At 61.3% G+C, this 19,925-nt stretch overlaps 1 protein-coding gene across 5 annotated transcripts; it reads left to right on the forward strand.

The window, feature by feature from the left end:
• The first annotated feature begins 4,956 nt into the window (after positions 1-4,956).
• SLX4 (SLX4 structure-specific endonuclease subunit) lies at positions 4,957-19,274 on the forward strand. 5 transcript variants are annotated; one of them, XM_055136382.1, is made up of 15 exons: positions 4,957-5,020; positions 7,066-7,725; positions 8,840-9,061; positions 9,805-9,988; positions 10,068-10,286; positions 11,836-12,029; positions 12,127-12,440; positions 12,921-13,104; positions 13,249-13,334; positions 13,795-13,941; positions 14,290-14,459; positions 15,141-17,011; positions 17,716-17,815; positions 18,204-18,503; positions 18,712-19,274. In XM_055136382.1, the coding sequence occupies exons 2-15, from the start codon at positions 7,428-7,430 to the stop codon at positions 19,106-19,108; spliced, it is 4,686 nt and encodes a 1,561-aa protein (XP_054992357.1). In that variant the 5' UTR covers positions 4,957-5,020; positions 7,066-7,427; the 3' UTR covers positions 19,109-19,274. The 5 variants fall into 5 exon arrangements, 4 of the variants coding, with proteins under 4 accessions (XP_054992357.1, XP_054992359.1, XP_054992358.1 ...); XM_055136384.1 differs by having other exon boundaries at positions 17,719-17,815; XM_055136383.1 differs by lacking the exon at positions 4,957-5,020 and adding an exon at positions 5,973-5,994.
• The last annotated feature ends 651 nt before the right edge of the window (positions 19,275-19,925 follow it).

Here is a 19,925-nt window from a genome sequence, read left to right on the forward strand (position 1 = left end):
AGGGCTGGATGTGTGCTTATAAGCATGCAGAGGCCCTGGGTCAACATCTGGCTCTGCAGGAAGCATCTCCTAGCACAGAGCCAGCTGTAGCCTAAAAACCAAATAATTGAGAAGACTAAGAACAATGCTTTGTTTCCTAGGCTGGGTGATACCAATATTCTTTAAGCCAGTTTCTCAAACTTTTTCTACTTGGACCCGTTTGCCTTAGAAATCCAAGACTGGTGAGCTCTGACAGAGACATCTGGCTGGTGACTTGGGAGTGTGGAGTTACTTTCTGGTCATTATGCCTTCAGACACCTCTTACCACTGCCAGTTTTTCAGATACACAGTTTAAGAAACTAGGCTTTCATCTTAAGCTCTCTTTGGAAAGTCTTTGCCCTTTCCCTTTCCCCATCTCAACTGTAATGCACACTACCCCACTTCCAGGCCGTGATGTGATGCTTACACAGCTGTGGTGCTCTCGAGGCTACCACCCCGGCTTTTCTAGCTTTAACTATTATATTCAGTTCCCTGATATATTTTGAGTTCATTTTTTGTCATGAGGTAAGGTACCAAACTAAATATTTGCTGAGTGGATATCCATGTATTCTAGGGCTATTCAAGGGGCTTTTTTTTTTTTTGCTGGGCTCCCAAACGGTGCTCAGTGGACCCATGGGCTACTCCAAGCAATACTGGGCACTAGATCGGCAGTTAAGTGCTAGGCCTGAGGGTGCAGTGCTGCTCAGGTCAACAGTGCCAAGACTCCCAGGACCACTGGGAGATTCTTGGGTAGCCACGTGGCGGCTGGGGATTGAAACCCTGTACTATCTCCAGTTCCCAAGAAGTTACTTTCCTTAGCATTTTTGTAAAATCAACCTAATCCCATAAGCATACATACAGACTGATTCCCTCCTCCTTTTCTGTTGCCATGACCTTGTCCAGGACCCACCCCACACACCTGATACACCAAGGGCCACTCAACTATGTGGAGCAATGCTGACGATTGAGCTCTTGGCCATAGCTCACTCCCGGACTGACGTCTGAACACTCCACCCTAATCCAATAACCTACATGGCTTGAGCCAGCAGCAAAGTCTTAGCTACTAGAGCTTTGGAAAGGTTTGAAGTTGAAAATGTAACGTCCACCAACTCTGTGATTTCTTTTTTGGTTTTGGTCATGCCTGGCAGTGTTAAAGAAGTACTGGGTCACCCAAGATTGAACCCAGGGCTCCTGCATGCAAACACATGCTCTGCTCAAAGGCGCTGGAGAGTTAGTACACTGGAAAGGGCGCTCCTTGCACACACCTGACCTAGGTTCGATCCCCAGCACTCCATATGATCCCAGAGGACTGCTAGGAGTAATTCCTGAGTGCAGAGCTAAAAGTAAGTAACCCTGAGAATCAATGAGTGTAGCATTAAAAACAAAACATAGCACATTCAAATTTTATCTGCTTTCTCCCAAGTGAACAATAGCACCCCCTGAAGGGAGCAGTAGCCTTTGGTGCAATTGGGGGGAGGTGGTGCTGTTTTACCTAAAAGGAGATTTCCAGGAGGAACTGAGGTTTTTCTGAAGAGGCACTGGCCAAATAATCTGGGAACCTCTGGCCAAAACCTAAGATGAGTTCCTCATTTGTAAAGGCTTAAAGCACATGAAACACATGAAAACGCATGTTGCCTCTAAATATTTCACATTTTTCTGTGCCCATTTTTTCTCTTTCTGATGAGCCCTGTAGGTTTCAACAAACACAAAGATAATCCTGACCTTTCATTGAATGTCCTTTCCTGCCCCTGACTTGAGTGTTTTGGCAGTGCAGCTCTGCCTCAAATATTCCCACTGACCCAGCAAATACCATGGACCAATAACACTGCTTTTGGATACAATCCCTCAGTTAACTCCCACTGGGTGATTCCTAATTGCAAGAGAGTGGCTCTCAGCTCCTGCCGGAGGGATCAGAGACGGGGGACTCTCCCGGTTCACTCTGGGCTGGAGTGAAAGCTGGCCCCAAACCTTGTTCCTTGAAAGGATGAAGATTTAAATAATCCTCCCCTAAAATAAATTTTTATGAACGTGTTTTGCCTTAAATATATGTGAAGGCTGGGATAGGGCTTAGTGTACAGCACTTGCACTGCGTGAGCGCTGCTGCTGCATGGTCCCGAGCATGCACTGCCAGAAACAACCTCCAGCACCAAGCCAGGTGTGGACAGGGGACTAGATGCTTCCACCCAAATCTCTAAAGAATCAAGTTAGAGGGGGCTGGAGCGATAGCACAGCAGGTAGGGCGTTTGCCTTGCACGCAGCCGACCCGGGTTCAAATCCCAACATCCCATATGGTCCCCTGAGCACGGCCAGGGGAAATTCCTGAGTGTAGAGCCAGGAGCAACCCCTGTGCATCGCCAGGTGTGACACACACACACACACACACACACACACACACACAGAAAGAATCAAGTTAGAAATCCCCAAATTTATCTGGCCTAACTTTTTTTGTTTGTTTGTTCTGCACCCGGTGATGCAGAGGGGTTACTCCTGGCTCGTGCACTCAGGAATTTCTCCTGGCGGTGCTCGGAGGACCATACGGGATGCTGGGAATCGAATCCGGGTTGGCCACGTGCAAGGCAAATGCCCTCCCTGCTGTGCTATCGCTCCAGCCCCTAACATAACCTTTAAAAAAAAAAATCACTGGGGCAGAAGGATAGTAGAGCAGGCAGGGCACTTGAATTGCACACAACAAACGTGGGTTCCATCCCCGGCATCTCATATGGTCCCCAAGCTCACCAGGATATTCTCTGAGGGCAGAGCCAGAAGTAAGCCCAGGATTTCTGGGTGTGGTCCAAAAAACAAAAATAAGTTACTCAATGCACCCAGGAAAAGTACCTTTAAGTGAACCAAAACTGCATCCCCAAGCTGCAGCCAGCGATATTACCACCCCCCTGGATTGGTCCAGCGCCCTCACAGGGTCATTACCTCCCACTTCGAGAAATACTGAATTCAGGACTCTGGCCCTTTATTTTCAAACTGGAGAATAGTAAGTTTCACCTTTATGCTTGTCCTTTACATCATTCCAGCGTGTCCCCATCTGTTATTGACGATCTGTCCTTAAAGTCTTAGCATCTTAAAACCTTGTTGGTGGAGGGGACCAAAATGACAGTACTATGGGTAAGGATGCCTTGCGCGCATCTGACCCAGGTTCAACCCCGACACCACATACAGTCCAGCAAGCACTGTCAGAAGTGACCCCTGAGCACATAACTAGGGACAGACGTTAAGCCCTGAGCACTGCCAGGTGTGGCCAAAGAAAAAATAAAAACCTTCCAGGGCTGGAGGGCGCATTTCTTGCATGCAGTCAACCCAGGTATGATCCCCGTCACCCACTCAACGCTTTCGAGGACTAAGCACCAACACATGTGGCCCAAAAACCAAAAAAAAAAAAAAAAAAGAAACATCTTGCTGGTGGAGATTGCCCTTCCCAGAGGTACTAATCCACATACAACCATGGCTCTTAGGGCTGGAGCAATAGCACGGCGGGTAGGGCGTTTGCCTTGCACCCGGCCAACCCGGGTTCGATTTCCAGCATCAATATGGTCCCTGTCGAGCACTGCCGGGAGTAATTCCTGAGTGCATGAGCCAGGAGGAACCCCTGTGCATCGCAGGGTGTGACCCCAAAAGAAAAAAAAAAAAAGAACATGGCCCCCCCAGGAGGCAAGTAGGGGGGAAAAAGCGTGGCTCTCACAGGCAAGCTAAGCAACACCTCAGCTGTCACAAACCAAGCTGATAACTGCCAGGGCAAGTGCCAGGCAACTCAAGTCCACAAGGTAAGTCAAGCAGCCAATCCTAAACTGCCCGGCCTGCTCTGCCCTGGTCTTCGCTGAGAAAACCACTGGCCTCGGTCTCTTCGGGTTTGCTCCCAGCAAACTGCAGCGGCTCTGTGCATACTGCAGAGCACACGGGGCCGCACCGGCGCGCAGCACGCCAAGCACTGCAGCAGGAGCCTTGAACTCGGCCGAGGGAGGCCCCAAACCCAAGTGCTTCCTAGGGCGCTGGCTGCTGCTGCACGTCTTGGTTTTGGGTTGGTTTCAGGGATCACTCCTGGGGCTTGAGGGGCCGCATGTGGTGTGGACGACGGGGCCCAGGCCGGCCGCGTTAGCGCGGGGGGGTCCCACTCCACCACGCCTCGCCGCGGCCTTCGGTACTGCCCTAGTCCGAGCACCGACGCCACAGCGCCAGCAAACTCAGTTTCCCCGGATCCCCAGATCTCCAGAGCGCGGGCCACGGCGCCCCTCACACCTCTCTGATGCACAGACGGCCGGCCCCGAGCACCGAGCCGGGAGCACCACACGCCCAGACCTGAAGGCGTAAGTTGGCGGAAGTTAACGGCAGCGAGATTCACCAGAGCCACAAGGACTGCGGCCAGCACAGGGGCGCGTCCTCACGGGGAACGCTGCTCGGCCGCGCCCTCCGCGCCATCGCGCCAGGCGTCCTGCCCGGAGAGGCGACACGCGGCTCCGTGAGGCGGTGTGGGGAGCGGGCTGGCCCGGCGCGGGACCTCGCACGCGGCCGGCGCGGGTCTGAGGCGGCAGGCGGCCCCGAGCGCCACCAGGTGTGGCCCCAACGCCAAGGCGAACACCTAGTGGAACAAACGAAGCCCCAGGGCCGTGCTGGGGGGCCGGCACTCCGTCTACACCGGCCCCGCGGCTCCTGACACCGGCGGGTTGGTGCTTGACGGGCGCGCCCCGCCTCGCTGACGCCCTCAGACGACGGCCGGCGCCAAACCCCGGCCTCCCGCTCCCAGCGGCCGGGCCTCACTCGACCCCAAACCCCAAAGGGGCCCCGGGCCGCCGCCGCCGCCGCCGTGCCTCGCCTCGCCTCGCCTCGCCTCGCCGCGCGCCGCCCGGAAACGCTCGTGGTCGCGCGCCGGCGGGCCGCAGTGCACGACGGGAAGAGAGGCGCGGGCCGCCGCGCGCCTGCGCAGAGCCGTGGCGCGAGCCCGCCGGCACGCAGGCGCGCGCCCGTCGGTTGAGCAGGAGCCGTGGCGGCGCCGCAGGTAGGAGGGGCCGGGCCCGGGCCGGGAGCGGCGGCCGCGCCGTCTCGGGAAGGAGCGCCGCGCGCCCCCGCCGCCGGCCGTGTTCGGGCGGGAGGGCCCCGGCCGCCAGAAGGCGAGTCCTCGTGGTCACTCGGGGGTCCGCGCCCGGGGCTCAGGCTGGCGATCGGGATTGGCCCGAGTCCCTGGGGGCCGGCCCGGGCCGGGGGCCGGGAGCGTCCGTCGTAGCGCGGCCGGCAACGTCCCCAGCCCTCTCCCAACTGACGGCACGGGAGGAGCGGTGCTTTTTATGTTTCTTTTTTGTTTGGGGGCCACACCCGGCTGTTCTCGGGGGTTGCTCCGGGCTCCGCGCAGGGATCACTCCTGGCGGTGCGGGGCGCCTGCGGTGCAAAGCCCCGCGCCTCCCTGCCAGCCCCGCGAGTGGTTCCTTTTGAAGACGAGTGTCAGATGAGATGAGGGTGGGGTATGCCCCACGTACAGGGGGGTAAAATTCTTTTTCTTTAGCCTCACGTTCCAGGGGCCCCCAACACTGGTTGCTGCTTGGCACCGCAGCTCTCCCACCACCACTGTCTGCCTGTATTACCAGAATCTTTGCAAAGTCGGTAGCGGGTTCGCTGCAAAGTCAACAGTATCATCCAGAGACTTGAAAAGTGAAGTAGAAGAGTCTGAGCCCTGAAGTCTTGAACTTAGTACGGCACAGCTAATGAACAGAAATCTGAGTCGATGCTGTTTTGCTTAGTACCAGGGACTAAACCTGGGGCCTCCTGCATAGAAGGCATAGAAGGTTCTCTACCATAAGCTCGATCCCCAACTCCCAAGAATCCTGCCCAGGAGGATTAACTTGCCTGGACTTGATCCCAGTCCAGCCCCTTGAAAAACTGGAGGCGAGAAAGATGGTATGGAGGAGGCCCAGGTTCAATTCCCAGCACTGGCGGGGTCCCCTGAGCACTGCTCAGGGTGGCATAGAAAACAAGAGTGTGAGTTGGAGCCCATTCTCCCTTGTCCTTGTGCCCAGCTTGTAAAGGAGGGACTTCTGTACAAACTGTGCTGTACAAGATTGTGTAAGGGTTAGAGATATGTAAAGCACTTGGGCCTGGCATGCAGTTATTTAACAGATGTCATCTGTAACATATGATCATGACTTATGGTAAAAGCCATTATGGACAGGTGTTGATGGAAAATAACGGTCGTAGAGAGGGTCCACTTAAAGGATGAAGTTTGCATCTTTAAGGAGGCAGCCCGGAAATGGAGAAGTTTGTAGCCATGCAAATTAGATTTGAAGCCTTTGAATCTGCCCCACACTGGGAAACAGGGCAGTTGGGTGGTGTGTGTCTTTAATATGAAATGGACTTCTGGACTGGGGGCAAACTCTGCCAATACACCTAACCACATGCGTAGGCCAGACTAAGCGACTTAGACGTGTTCTGATGACGGTTGTGTGGAGGTTCAGTCTGGCTGGGCTTCGGGGATGGAGGAAAATGACCCTCTTTGCTTTGGAAGCGCTGAGTGTCAGTGCCGGCTGCTACACTACCTTTATTCACACACACCTTTCCCTCTACCCTCCCTCTAGCCCTCTGCCCTCCCTGCTACTCTTCCCAATGCCTGTTGATCGTCTCTGATCGCTAGAGGCCCTACACCCACATAGACCTGAGAGTTTTTTGGATTCAGGGGCTATCTTGTGGGGACCAGAGCAATAGTACAGTGGACAGGGCGCTTGCCTTATATGCTACCAAGCTAGGTTCGATCCCCGGCATCCCATCTGGTTCCCCCTAAGCACTACCAGGAGTGTTTCCTGAGTGCAGAGGCAGGAGTAACCCCTAAGCATCACCAATGTGGCCCCCCAAAAAGAGGAGATCTTGATTCTGGTGACTGCCCTTGATGAGGGCATCATTCCCCAGATTTCAGTATAAACGGGATTTTTCTGGATGGAATGTTTTCTGTCTGCATTGCAGTTTTCTCTGTCCTCCCATCTGGTGCTGTGGTATCTGGAGGACAGGCCGCTGGCAGCATGTCCACGTACTGAGAGCGACTTTGCCTGTTCCTCTCAGGTTCTTGTTCCTTCCTGGAGGAAGTGTCAGAAAGGAATGACGCCTGACTAGTGAAGTGTGGACACAGGTGTGAGTTCAGCGAACCAAGCAAGCTTCTGCCTTGAGGATCTTGGAGAATCACCCAGCACCGAGTTCACGTGTCTCTCTCCACGGTAGCGCTGGCCAGGGAGGCCTCTCCGACGTGAATGTTAGCAGAAGCAAGTGTCAAACATGCTCCGTGTGAAAAGACCTTTGAGGTGCTTTGCTCAGGAGTGCAAACTCGGAAAACTCCTTAGCAAGAAATAGGACCCCCGGGAAACTGAGCGTACCCCCCACCCCAGTGCACATGCCCAGGCCCACCTTGCCTCTGAAGCCGCTGCAGGATGGATGAGTCGGATGAGGATTTCAAGGAACTCTGTGCCAGCTTTTTCCAAAGGGTGAAAAAGACCACCAAGGACTCGGTTGGGGAGAGGAAAGCACAGAGGGGTGCGGACAGCAGCGAGCCGAGGAGCAAGGTGCTGAGGGCCAGGCGGGCTGCGAGTAAGGCGCTCCCCGGCAGCCAGGCGGCCCGGAGGAGAAGGCCAAAGGCGGCCCTGGAGAGTGAACCGGGTCCACCCAAAAGTGGGGACAGCGGCGCAAGCGCTTCTGCCATGCCTCCGGAATGCAGGAACACCCCAGCAGGTAATGAGACCGCACCACTGCAAAGGGGGTCAGAAAGCTTTTGGGAAGGGGCCAGCTGGTAGACTGGTGCGGGGCTGTGGCGTCTGGGAATGGCTCAGCGCTGGAGACTGGCGCCACACTTAGGCTGCTGAGGCGACAGTGCGGGGGCGTGGTTCCCGGGAGATCCTTTACGTCCTTCCTTTCCCCAGCCAGGCCCCTTTCGTCCTTTTCCTGTTTGCTTAAAGCAGCCGTGACCCTTTCATATTTTTTTCCAGCCCCAACCCCTCCCTCTCACCCCATGCTGACCCTTCCTCTCACTGCCAGCACGCGCAGGCGGCTCTGCCACACTCGCACACACGGCTGCACGGCCACACTCACGCACACACGGCTGCACGGCCACACTCGCACACACGGCTGCACGGCCACACTTGCGCACACGGCTGCACGGCCACACTCGCACATACACGGCTGCACGGCCACACTCGCGCACACGGCTGCACGGCCACACTCGAGCACACGGCTGCACGGCCACACTTGCACATACACGGCTGCACGGCCACACTCGCGCACACGGCTGCACGGCCACACTCGCACATACACGGCTGCATGGGCCACTCTCTGACATGGCTGCACAGCCACACTCGCACACACACAGCTACGTCACTTCCTGCCCTTCATCACCTGTCCGCAGTGTGGTCAGCTCAGCCGTGTGGAGCCCGGGAGGTTCAGGGCTGCTCCTCGTTTATTGGCCCCTAGTGTTCCCTGTGAGAATCTCAGGAAGGCGATGCCTGACTCCCCCAGAAAACCGCACCCCATCCACCTGGGAGACCGACATCCCCGGGCTCCACCGAGGCCATCTGTGAACTGCTGACATGAGAGCGTCCGTGTGAGACTGCCGCCTGCAGGGAGGACGGGCGTCAGTCGGCGCCTTCCTAAGGGCTCTGTCGAGCGGCTGTTAGCATTCTCACAGTTGCGCAGCCGTCACCCCTGGCGCCCGGGCAGATGTTCCTGTGAGGTAGATTATCTGTGCTCAGATAAATCTAGTGAGCACTGACCCTATTTGACTGAGCACTTTGAAACATGACGCGTGGGCAAGCCTTGCCTCCTGGCCTGACGCCCCGTTCCCCTCTGCCAGAGAGTGCTCCCAGCTGCGACGCCCAGCATCCTCCTTGTCCAAGCGAGCCGTTGCCAAGTTCCCCCAAGCCCCGCGCAGCCGAGCTGGCCGTACGGCGCATGCAGCAGTTCAAGAGAGCGCACCCCAAGCGCCTGAGACATGCCTCCAGCGGGGGCTCGCAGGAGGCCACCCCCGAAGACGACATCCCGGAGCGGCCTGGAGAGGAGCCCACAGCAGCGCCCGGTAGGCCGGGAGGGTCTCAGGGCTCTCACCGGGGCGGCAGGAGGGGAGCTTCCTGTGTGTGGTCTCGTTCCCTGGGCATGACCGTTGTCTGTGCATAAAGCAAGGTCATTTCTCACTTAGCTTCCTTCACCGGTACCTCTTTTTTTCATTTTTTAAAAATTTTATTTATTTATTTGCTTTTTTTGGGTCATACTCGGAGATGCACAGGGGTCATTCCTGGCTCATACACTCAGGAATTACTCCTGGCGGTGCTTGGGGGACCATATGGGATGCTGGGATTCGAACCCAGGTTGGCCGCGTGCAAGGCAAACGCCCTATCCACTATGCTATCACCCCAGCCCCTTTTTTCATTGTTTTTGTTTGGGGGTCACACTCGGTGCTGCTCAGGGATCAGTCGAGGGATCGAACCTGGGTCGGCCACATGCAAGGCACACGCCCTACATGCTGTACTGTCACCCCGGCCCCTTTCCTTCAATTTTGAATAAAAAGTCTTGTTGGCCTGGGAGCTTGCGACCCTGGAATGCCCGAGGAGGCTGACTTGAGCAGAACTGGGAAGGCCCTGAGCCTGACACCAGCACCAACCGCTCGGGCCCTCGGGGCCACAGAGCCCGCCCCTGTGCTGAAGCCTCCCGGGAGCCCGTGGTGCACCCCACTCCGGCCCTGCCCCCAGCCCCCAGTCCGGGGTTGAACCATGGCCTGGGCCAGTGTTGGTGTGTCCTCACGGGCGCCGCGCCTCTCCCCAGACACCGGGCTCCCTGCCGCGGGCGGCGACACTGCGGTGGCCCGGGCCCTGCAGCAGGAGCTGGGGCAGGAGCAGGTGGCCCCCTGCGGCGGCAGCCCGGAGGACAGCGGGCTGTTCTGCTGCCAGATCTGCCAGAAGAACCTGACTGCCATGAGCGTGGCGCGCAGGGAGCAGCACGTGAACAGGTGAGAGGCCGGGCCCCTGCACGTCCGTGGGCGCCCCCGCGTGGCCAGGGTGGGTCCTGTCTGCAGCGCCTTCCTCCAGGTGCCTGGACGAGGCTGAGAAGGCTGTGAAGTCTCCGGCGCCTCCCGTCCCCGAGTGTCCCATCTGTGGCAAGCCCTGCCTCACGCCCAAGAGCCGGCTCAGCCACCTGAAGCAGTGCGCGGTGAAGATGGAGGTGGGCCCGCGGCTCCTGCTCCAGGCTGTGCGGCGGCAGGCAGCGCCGCCCGAGGGCACCGACGCCCCAGGGACCCCGGTCTGCAGGTGAGTCGCTGTGAGGGTGCTTCTGCCCGTCTGGGCTGAGACCTGGGAGGCACGGCCGTCTCCTGGGCCCGGTGGGCAGGGAAGGTACCTCTGGGCTTTGGAATGGTCCATGCTGGACAACTGGAGAAGGGACAGTTGGGCAGGTTTCCTTGAGGCCTGAGATCCTCGTGGTCATTCCTGTCGCCTTCTGTGTGTGTGACCCTGGCATGGTCATCTTGGTCGTTTGCCGCTTGACATTGGCATCTGGTCGCTGGGTGAAGGCAGCACAACATGTCAGGGGGCCTCCCTGTCAGTGTGAGTGACAGGTCTATGCCCTGCCCCTCTGGTGTGAGTGATAGGTGTGTGCCCCGCCCCTCCGGTGTGAATGACAGATCTGTGCCCCGCCCCTTCAGTGTGAGTGACATGTCTGTGCCCCGCCCCTCCAGTGTGAGTGACAGGTCTTTGCCCCGCCCCTCTGGTGTGAGTGACAGGCTGTGCCCCGCCCCTCTGGTGTGAGTGACAGGTTTGTGCCCCACCCCTCTGGTGTGAGTGACAGGTCTGTGCCCCGCCTTCAGTGTGGGGAGTGGTTGCTATAGGAGGCCCTGCCAGCAGACTGGCACACAGCAGGGCAGTGGGGCAGCTTTCCTCCACCTTGGTCCTGCCAGAGTTGGCCCGACTTGGTAAGAAAAAAATGAAGGCTCTGAGCCTTCATTTCTGGAGGTTTGGGGCTCTGTGGAGGCGGAGTGGGGCAAACAGGCCGCACCCGCAGTGCTCAGGGACCCTGCAGTGCTGGGGATCAAGCCGGTTGGCAGGGGGCAAGGCCTGACCTTGTGCTGCTTCTCGGGCTCCGACTGGGACTTCTTTGCTGTGTGTGGCCGCTGAGGAGCTGGGGGGAAAGCCGGAGGGCTCGGTGGGGCCCGAGCCTTCACGGGAAGCCTCCCCTCATCCGCCCTGGCCCAGCTGTGCAGAGACCCCTCAGCCACGCCTGCATGGCGGGACTCCACCAACCCCAGACAAGCGCCCCTGCATCTCGTTGCTCCGGGAAGTGAGGCCAGGTGTGGGGCCTCTTGGAAGGTGCCGAGAGCAGGAAACAGCCCCGGGCACTTGCTGGGCCTGGGTGATGCTGGGCCTGGTCGGGTGGGCATTGAAACTGGCAAACACAGCTGCGCCCTGGCCCAGCGGAGGGCACGGGCCTTTGAGAATCACCCCTCGCGGTGCAGGGAGGCGACCGGGCAGGGCTCTGTCCTGCCGTGCTGAGGGACACCAGCGCCATCTCGGTTCTCTGGCCAGGAAATCCTTGAGGGACTCTCCCAGCCCATGCGGCACCTTATGGCCTCCAGCCAGTGAGAGCAGAAGTGCCCGGGGCCTGGCATGTGGGGGCCCCCATGCTGGCGCCACAGAGAGGGGGTGCAGGAGCTTCCAGCTGCCTCCTCAGATGGAGGCCCCAGGCCCGGGAGATCACCAAGGCAGCAGGAGGAGTGGAGGGAGCAGGGAAGCAGGACGCGGGCCGGACAGCCCCCCGTGCACCCCCTCTGCCCTGACCCCCATTTGGTTGCCCTTTGAGCTGCAGCAGTCACGAGGGAGGTGTGAAGCAGAAGGGAGCCCCCAGCAAGGAGCCGCGCAAGAGACGGAAGGTCGGACACGAGCCCCCCTCCGAGGACCTGCTGGTGGCTCTGGCGCTGTCGCGCTCCGAGATGGAACAGGAGGCCGTGCCCGCTGTGTTCAGACTGGGAAGCGCTGCCGCGGGGACCGGGCCGGGAGCGGGTAGGTACACTGCCCCCAGCCGCCAGCTGAAGGTGCCCGCAGGCAGGGCCCGGGCCAGCTAGTGCCAGCCCTGAGCTCTGGCTTCTGTCCACCCTAGAGAAGAGGGGTCGCAAGAAGAAAGACCCCGTGTCCCCACCCCGGCTGCTGGTTCAGGACCCGGAGACCACAGGCCGGCAGCTCGAGGACCGCGTGGGCCAGCTCCTGGCGGAGGAGGTGGAGGTGGCCAGCACGCCCCCGCTGCCCGCCAGCAGGATTCGGGAGGAGCTGGGCACTGCCAGCTGGTGTCTGCGGCCGCCTGTGGGGAAGCCTAACTTCCTGTGGGAGGGTAGCACGCTGGCCCAGGGCTGGCCCCCAGACGCCTACTACTCGGCCCGTCTCTGCCCGTCCCTGAGGCCCCAGCAGCCTGCCCAGGTGCGCCTTCTTGAGGGGGTCTCTGGGTGGGCAGAAAGTTCGGGATGGAGGGGGGCATCAAGACAGTGCATGCGGGGGCTGGAGCGATAGCACAGCGGGGAGGGCGTTTGCCTTGCACGTGGCTGACCCAGGTTCGATTCCCAGCATCCCATATGGTCCCCTGAGCACCGCCAGGAGTAATTCCTGAGTGCTGAGTGCAGAGCCAGGAGTAACCCCTGTGCATCGCCGGGTGTGACCCAAAAAGCAAAAAAAAAAAAAAAAAAAGTGCATGCGTCCTTACAGCTGCGACATGGCTCCCCTATGTCAGTTCTGGGGTCCCAGGGCCTGTGTGGGAACTCGGAGTCCCCTCTGGAGCCCGGAAGCAACAGCTCTCACCTTGAGCAGAGCCGCCTAGCCCAGTGGCGACAGGGCGTGGCCTAGTGCTGTCTGGGCTGGGAGTGGCACCCTCGCCACAGTCACTCAGCTTTCCCGCCCCCTCAGGCTGCCACGCGGAAGCTCACGTCTTCGTGGCCCCCAAGCTCCCACCCTGCAGAGACCCCGTCCCCGTCAGCCAGCCAGAGGGAGCAACAGGCCCTGCAGGACCTTGTGGAACTGGCAAGAGAGGGGCTGGGCGGCAGCCAGGGGCCCTGCAGCGGGGGCCCTGCCAGCTCCGGAGGGGCCACAGGTGGGCATGGTTGCGGGTGTGGGCTGCTGTCTCACGTCCGTCCCACAAAGGGGGCAGGGTGGCTGATGGGAGGGAGCCTGCCGGGCGCGTTTCTGGGGATGGGCATCGTGGGGTGGGTGTCACTTACCTGTGACCCTTTCTCAGGGGAGCACTGGGCGTCGGGCTGCCTCCCGCCCACGGGGTTTGTCCTGCCATCTGCAGAGCCCCTGGACCAGGATGGCCGAGCCGCGGTAAGATGTCCCGAGGCGCGCCTGGCTCTGCCCCTCTGCCCTTGGCCTCAGCCCTGGATCCCCGCTGGGTGGCTCAGTCAGCATGTGACCTGGGCGTGGTTCTGGAAGGTTCACTCAGGGGGCTCACTGGCCGCCCTCCCCCCCACAGCTTGTGCTCTGGGTTGCTGACAGGTGCGGGTGGAACTTGGGTTCTCAGCATCGGCATATCCACCCCTGCACGCCGGGCGCCGTGGCTCTGGGAGCGCTCCGGCTGGCCCCGCGCCCCGATTCTTGGGGGTCTCTTCTGTCCCGCGGTGGAGTACTAGCGGGAAACACTCCTCCCGGGAGCCGCGTTGGCAGCAGCTTTAAGTCCTGCGCCCACAGCTGGTCAGAGAGTGGCCAGGTTTGCCACTTGTGTCCCGAGAGCGCGCCCACAGCTGAGCCTTCCGGAGAGTTCTTCACGCTCCCGGCCCTCCCGCAGGATGCGCTGGGCCGGCTGCTGGCCGACTTCAGCGCCATGGTCAACAACCCCCACCTGAGTGACGTGCAGTTCCAGATGGACAACGGGGATGTGCTCTACGCCCACCAGTTTGTGCTCTATGCCCGCTGCCCGCTTCTCATGCAGTATGTGAGTGCGGGCGCCCTGTGGCCCCACCCCCAGGCCCCACCTGCGTCGCCACCAGCATTAAGCTGCCCTCGGGAAGACTCACTGAAGTTTGGGACAGGATGAGGAGGCCTCGGGGCGGGGAAAGATCTCTGAGATCTTGTTCCGATGAATACAGTTCTCCCCTAGCCGGGAGGACGCTTGCCTTGCACACGGCCAACACAGTTCAATCCCCGACATGCCACATGGTCCTGAGTACCACCGGGTGCGATCCCTGAGTGCAGAGCCGGGAAGATCCTGAGCTGGGGCCACATGCTGCCCCCTGACCGTCAGGCTCTCCCCGACAGCCTCCTGCACGTCCTCTTCCCACAGGTAAAGAGTGAGGGCTTCCTGGCCGTGGAGGACGGTGATCTGAGAGTCCAGCGTGTGCTGCTGAGCGACGTCAGCACGGAGGCCACCCGGGCCTTCCTGCACTACCTCTATGCTGCTGATGCCAGCCCAGCCCCCAAGCTGGCCGCTGACCTGAGCTCCCTGGCGCACAGGTCAGGCCTGGTCTTGACTCACTTCACAGCCTGTGACGTCAGCTAGGAAGGATGAGCAGACGGGCTGGCCACTCCTGGGAGGGTCAGGGCTGACACCTTTTAATCCCAAATTACGGCCAGTGAGACCCTCGGATCAGGCCTGTCGGTTGCACCAGGACATCAGCCATGGACTCTTAGCTCCCTGGTCAGCCTCAGCCCCAAGACCTGCCGGGATTGCTGGAGAGCGATACTTCCCAGGCACGGTATCAGGGAAACAAGCCTCACCCCCCTGGGCTGTGTCTCAGACAGGTGACCGAGGGGCCGGAGCAGCACAGCAACCTGCAGGGCATTTGCCTTACAGGCAGCTGACCTGGGTTTGGCCCTCGGTACCCTCTCTAGTTCCTCGAGCACCCCAGGAGTGCTCCCTGAGCGCAGAATCAGGAGTCAGCCCTGAGCACTACCAGGTGTGGCCCCAAAATTAAAAAGGGTGACAGGCAGCACAGCGTGGCAGAAGAGTCTGCCCCCAAAGGAAAGGACTCGTGGCTGGCACGCTGCTCTACCCGGGTGCGAGGCGCCCCTCCCAGGCGGCAGCCCGCGGCGGGGAGGACGTGCGCCCCCGTCTCACACTCGAGCAGGAGAAGGGAAAGGCCCGGTGGGCGCCTCGCGCTGACGGTGGGGGTGACGCGGCATTTCCCCTTGCAGGTTCGGCGTGCGGGAGCTGCTGCGCCTGTGCCCGCGAGCCCCCGCTGGGGCCGACGCTGTGGGCGGGCAGCAGGAAGAGCAGGAGGGCGGTGCCCGGCAGGCCGAGAGCTTCCAGGAGCTGCTGCGGTCCATGTGGGCCGGGGAGGAGGAAGACGCCGAGGACGCGGCAGAGCCCGAGACGCGGGAGGAAGACAGAGAAAACGTGGATGACGCCGACATGGACGAGATTTATGAATTCGCAGCTACGCAGCGGAAGCTGCTCCGGGAGGAAGCTGCCGTGGAAGCTGCGCGGGAGCCGCTGAGGGAGCACAGTCCGCTGAGGGAGCACAGTCTGGACCGGGTCCTGCGCCCGGAGCCCACGGAGTCTCCCGAGAGAGCAGGGGGCGAGGCCCCAACGGAAGAACTCAGTCCCCGCAGCCTCACGAGCCCTGTGGGGGGCTCCCGGGCCACTGCCGGCGAGCAGCCCTTCTCAGCACCAGGAGACCCCCGACCACCTGAGGCAGAGCTCAGCAGAGCCCGGGACGGGGCGCCCTCCCAGCAGGCACCCCCAGGGTCCCCCTGCCTCCTGCCACAGCCCCCGCCCCTCGGTGATTCATCCCCTCTGGCGCCCTCATCACAGGGGGGCGCTTCCGTGACACCCACCCAGAACTCACCGCCCCAGCAGGAGAGGCACAGAGGGGACCTCACGCTACCTGAAGGGCCAGCGCGTGAGAACGGCTGGGGATGCCCCATCTCCCCGGAACAGTCTCTCTCCATTGACCTGACGCAGGCGAAGGCCAGCCCCCGTTCTCCATCTGAAGTCATCCTCCTGCTGGACTCCGATGAAGAGCTGGAGCTAGAGCAAACCAAACTCAGGTCAGGAGGAAGGAGACTTCTAGAGTCCAGCCCCAAGTCCTGCGAGCTATTCTCCATCATCGACGTGGATGCTGACCCAGAAGGCGCCCAGAGCTCCCCTGCGGGAGAGACGGCGCCCCCGCAGGAGGACCCGTGGGGGGACAGAGGTACCCCGCCGCTCTTCTGCGACCCTGAGAGCAGCCCCGAGACTGACCGGGAGTCCTCGTGGCTGGTGCCCGCCACCCCACTGGCCAGCGCCAGCTGTGATCACTCCTCCCAGACCCAGATCTCGGGCCTCGGGTCCAGGACGTTGGGGAAGCCAGTGGCCCAGCCCAGGACTCCGGTACAAGAGGGGGACAGGCCCAAGGCCACGGAGAAGTCGCCGGTGATGGTGCTCCAGGCACGGTCGCCAGCACGTCCTTGCCCGGTCACCCCGGGAAGCCCTGAGAGCAGACGGCAGGTCCCCAGAAGTACAGGCCGACACCTCGCCCACTGCTCCCCCGCGTCTCCCCATCGAGACTCACGGGCCCGCCCCAACTTGCCCCCACACTTCCACTCCCCCAAATGCAGCCCCCCAGGGGTGGCCAGTGAAGTGGTGGAAGTTGAGGACAGTGAGGAGGAGGAGGGAGGCTCCGCCCACCGGGCCCGCAGCAGCCCCCTGCTGGACGGGGACCCCCCCCTGCCCCCTGACTGCAGCTGGAACGCAGAGCCCCTCTCGCCCATCCCCATCGACCATCTGAACCTGGCGCGCGCAGGACCCCTGAGTGCCAGCAGCCCCGACGGCAGGGCCAGGGCGGCCCCGGACAGTGCGGCGGGCCGCTCCCCGGCTCGGCTCAGCACCACCCCCATCAGGGGCAGCTGCCCGGGCCCGAGGGGCTCCCCAGGGAGCGGCAGGCTGAGCTTCCTGAACTCCTCTCTGTGGGACGACTGGGACGGCGAAGAGCAGAAGTCTGCGGAGCTTCCGGTGCTGGCCGGGACCCCAACTCAGACCCCTGGCACTGACAGGGCCCAGAGGTCCGGAGGATTCCAGACGCCAAGTGGGTAGTGGCGGGCAGGGGGGCCCTGGAGGGGATCGGTCAGGAAATGGGCTTGGGTGTGTCCAAGGCCCCCAGGCTCCCTGCAAGGCACTCCCTTGCCTTCTAGATCCTTCTAAAGAGTGGAGGGAGTCAGCTCTCAGCTGAGCTCAGCAGGGCATGGAGCCAGCCGTGCCCGTAGGCCCGTCTCCCCCCCCCCCCCACGCCCCGGCCCCCACACTTGGCTGCTGGCTGGAGTCGCCCCAGCAGGTGTGAAGTCAGATCTCTGCGAGTTGGGCTTCCTGGCAGAAAATAACATTCAGTATCTTTTCATGAGCTGATTATTGGCCATTTGTTCATTTCCTCCCCCCAGCCCCCCCCCCCAAGAAATGGCTACCAGATTCTCTGCCAATTTGGGGGCTACTATTTTTGTTCTTTGGGGGCCACACCCAGAGATGTTAGATTACTCCTGGCAGGACCGGGGTGGGGGAGCCGTGAGGTTCCAAGGAGGGCAGCCCGGGCTCCTGAGCGCCAAGCCCCACATGGCCTTCTGCACCGGCGCCTCTGCTGGGCGAGTAAGTCCCGGCGTCCGGAACTGCTCCAAAGGCCCCGGTGCCTAGTGTGGCAGCAGCACCGGGCGGGCGGCAGGGCTGGCAGCTCTGGTGCGGCATTTCTCTTGTGGCAGAAACCGGGAAGATGAGGCTGGAATATTTCTCCTATTTACTCAGAAGGTGCTAACCGGAAGAACTTGCCCCCGAAAGTCCCCATAACCCCCATGCCGAGATATTCCATCATGGAGACCCCGGTGCTGAAGAAGGAGCTGGACAGGTTGGTGTCACCCGCACACAGCCCCTCCAGGCTCGGGGCAGAGGCAGGTGAACTGTCCTGGGTATTGTCCCCCAAACTGCCCAGGCCCGGAAGCCAAGAGGGACGTGGCCGGGAAGGGGACTGTGCTGGCCAGGAAGGGGACTGTGCCTGGGGACTCAGCCCCTGGGGCCACTCAGGCCTCGCTCCGCCACAGAGCTGCGTCCCCGGTGCAGGGCCTGCTCTCGAAAAGCCTCGAAACCAGAGCCCTACGCAGTCTGGCCTGGGAAGTCACCAGTAGCACAGGGACGGCCCTTTGGGGATGCTCAGAGTGACCCCTGCCTCGTGAAAGGCCGCGAAGCCAGGCTTTTCTGTCCCTTACCTCGCTCGGCTCACCTACTTCTCCGTTCAGGTTTGGGGTCCGCCCTCTGCCCAAGCGCCAGATGGTTCTGAAGCTGAAGGAGATCTTCCAGTACACCCACCAGACGCTGGAGTCGGACTCGGACACCAGCGGCCAGCTGGCACAGTCGCCCCCGAAGGCACCAGAGGCCACCGTGGGGCCCAAGGGCCCCCAAAGTCTAAGAAGGCAGCAGCCGGCGGAAGACACTGTCCCTCCGAGTACCTTCCCAGACCCTGATGGTGACACCGAGCTCCCTGCCTCACAGGAGTCCGCGGCCACGGGCAGCAGTGACACCTCCTTCAGCTCACACAGGTAAAGCAGGAGGGCGAGGCCAGGGTTGGGCTCTGGAAGAAAGGGGGTTTCCTCTGGGCCGCCCCACAGAAAACGCGGGCTGCTCCCGTTGGCACCGTCACCGCGTTTTGGCCGAGGGCTGCATGTTCAGGCCGCGCACAGGCCTGGCGAGCTTCCTGCCGCCGGGGTCGTGGGCAGAGAGGGGCTGAGCGTCTGGTCTGCCTTCCAGTTCCTCCGGGGAGTTCGGCACAGCCTTTGAGTCCGCGGGAGAAGAGGAGGAGGGCGAGGACAGTGTCAGCGCGTCGCAGGCGGCTGTGCGGGCGGCGGCCACAGAGGCGGCCGTGAGCCACTTCATCCGCTCCCGGCCCGCCCTCTACCGCAAGGTGCTGCAGTACCAGCCCCTGGAGCTGGCAGAGCTGCAGGCCCAGCTCAAGCAGCATGGCATCCGGGTGGCCGCGGGGAAGCTGCTGGACTTCCTGGACGCCCACTGCATCACCTTCACCACGGCTGCGGCCCGCAAGGAGAAGACCAGGCGGAAGGGGCGACGGCCCGGGAGCAAGAGCAGGGGGCGCAGGGCCAAGGGGCCCCCTGCCCCGTCGGCACCCCTGGCCGCCGGCAGCCCGTGAAGCCCCGCCCCGCCCCCTCCCAGTCGTGTCTCAGGCATCTGAGTGTCTGTCCTGGGATGGACAGTCCGGCCACCCACGGCTCAGAGGCCCAGAGGTGCATGTGGGGGGCAGGTCTCCGTCTTGGTGTGTCCTTGTCCCGTATCGTGCAATAAAAAGCTTCCAGCTGGCCAGGCCCTGCTCTCTAGAACAGGAAGGAGGCTCGGCTCGGCCTGCACGGCCCTGCCCTGCTCCCAGGTGCCCCACACGCCATCCAGCTTTCATCTCGCACCTGTGCTGGTGCCCACGGCCGGCTTCCCCACGGCTGCCTGGGTGTGCTGGGGCACGCGGACAGATGGGCCGTGAGGACCGGGGCTTCGAGGGGCCTCCGGAGCACACCGTGTTTGGCGGGGTGAAGTGGTGGCCCCCAGCACACGGTCTCTGCGACAGACAGATCAGACTGCCAAGGACGGATGGCACTTCGACCAGCCTAAAGGTGGCTCCTGACCAGTTTTAAAGTAGCCCCACATTTGCGATCAGAGGGACTTGATCCCCTCCCGGTATAGTCCCCAGGGGTGACCGAAGCCTCCTGGGATATTGCTGTTCCCACCGGCTTGTGGTAGACTGACCTCTGGGGGAGGCCTGGGGGCCCTCACCTGGACAGGTGACCACACGGGCAAACCTTCTGCATGACGGGGGTGGTGGAGGCTGTAAAGAGGTTAAGGCCGCTGCCGGGGGAAGGTGAGGAACCTTGGCAGGTGGGATCATGAAGGCCACCAGAAGGCCAGCAGCAAGCCGGAGACGTGAGTCTTTGCAGGGCCTGAGTCAGTACAGGGTGAGG

Source organism: Sorex araneus, chromosome 4, assembly GCF_027595985.1.
Source record: "Sorex araneus isolate mSorAra2 chromosome 4, mSorAra2.pri, whole genome shotgun sequence".
NCBI classification, from domain to species: domain Eukaryota; kingdom Metazoa; phylum Chordata; class Mammalia; order Eulipotyphla; family Soricidae; genus Sorex; species Sorex araneus.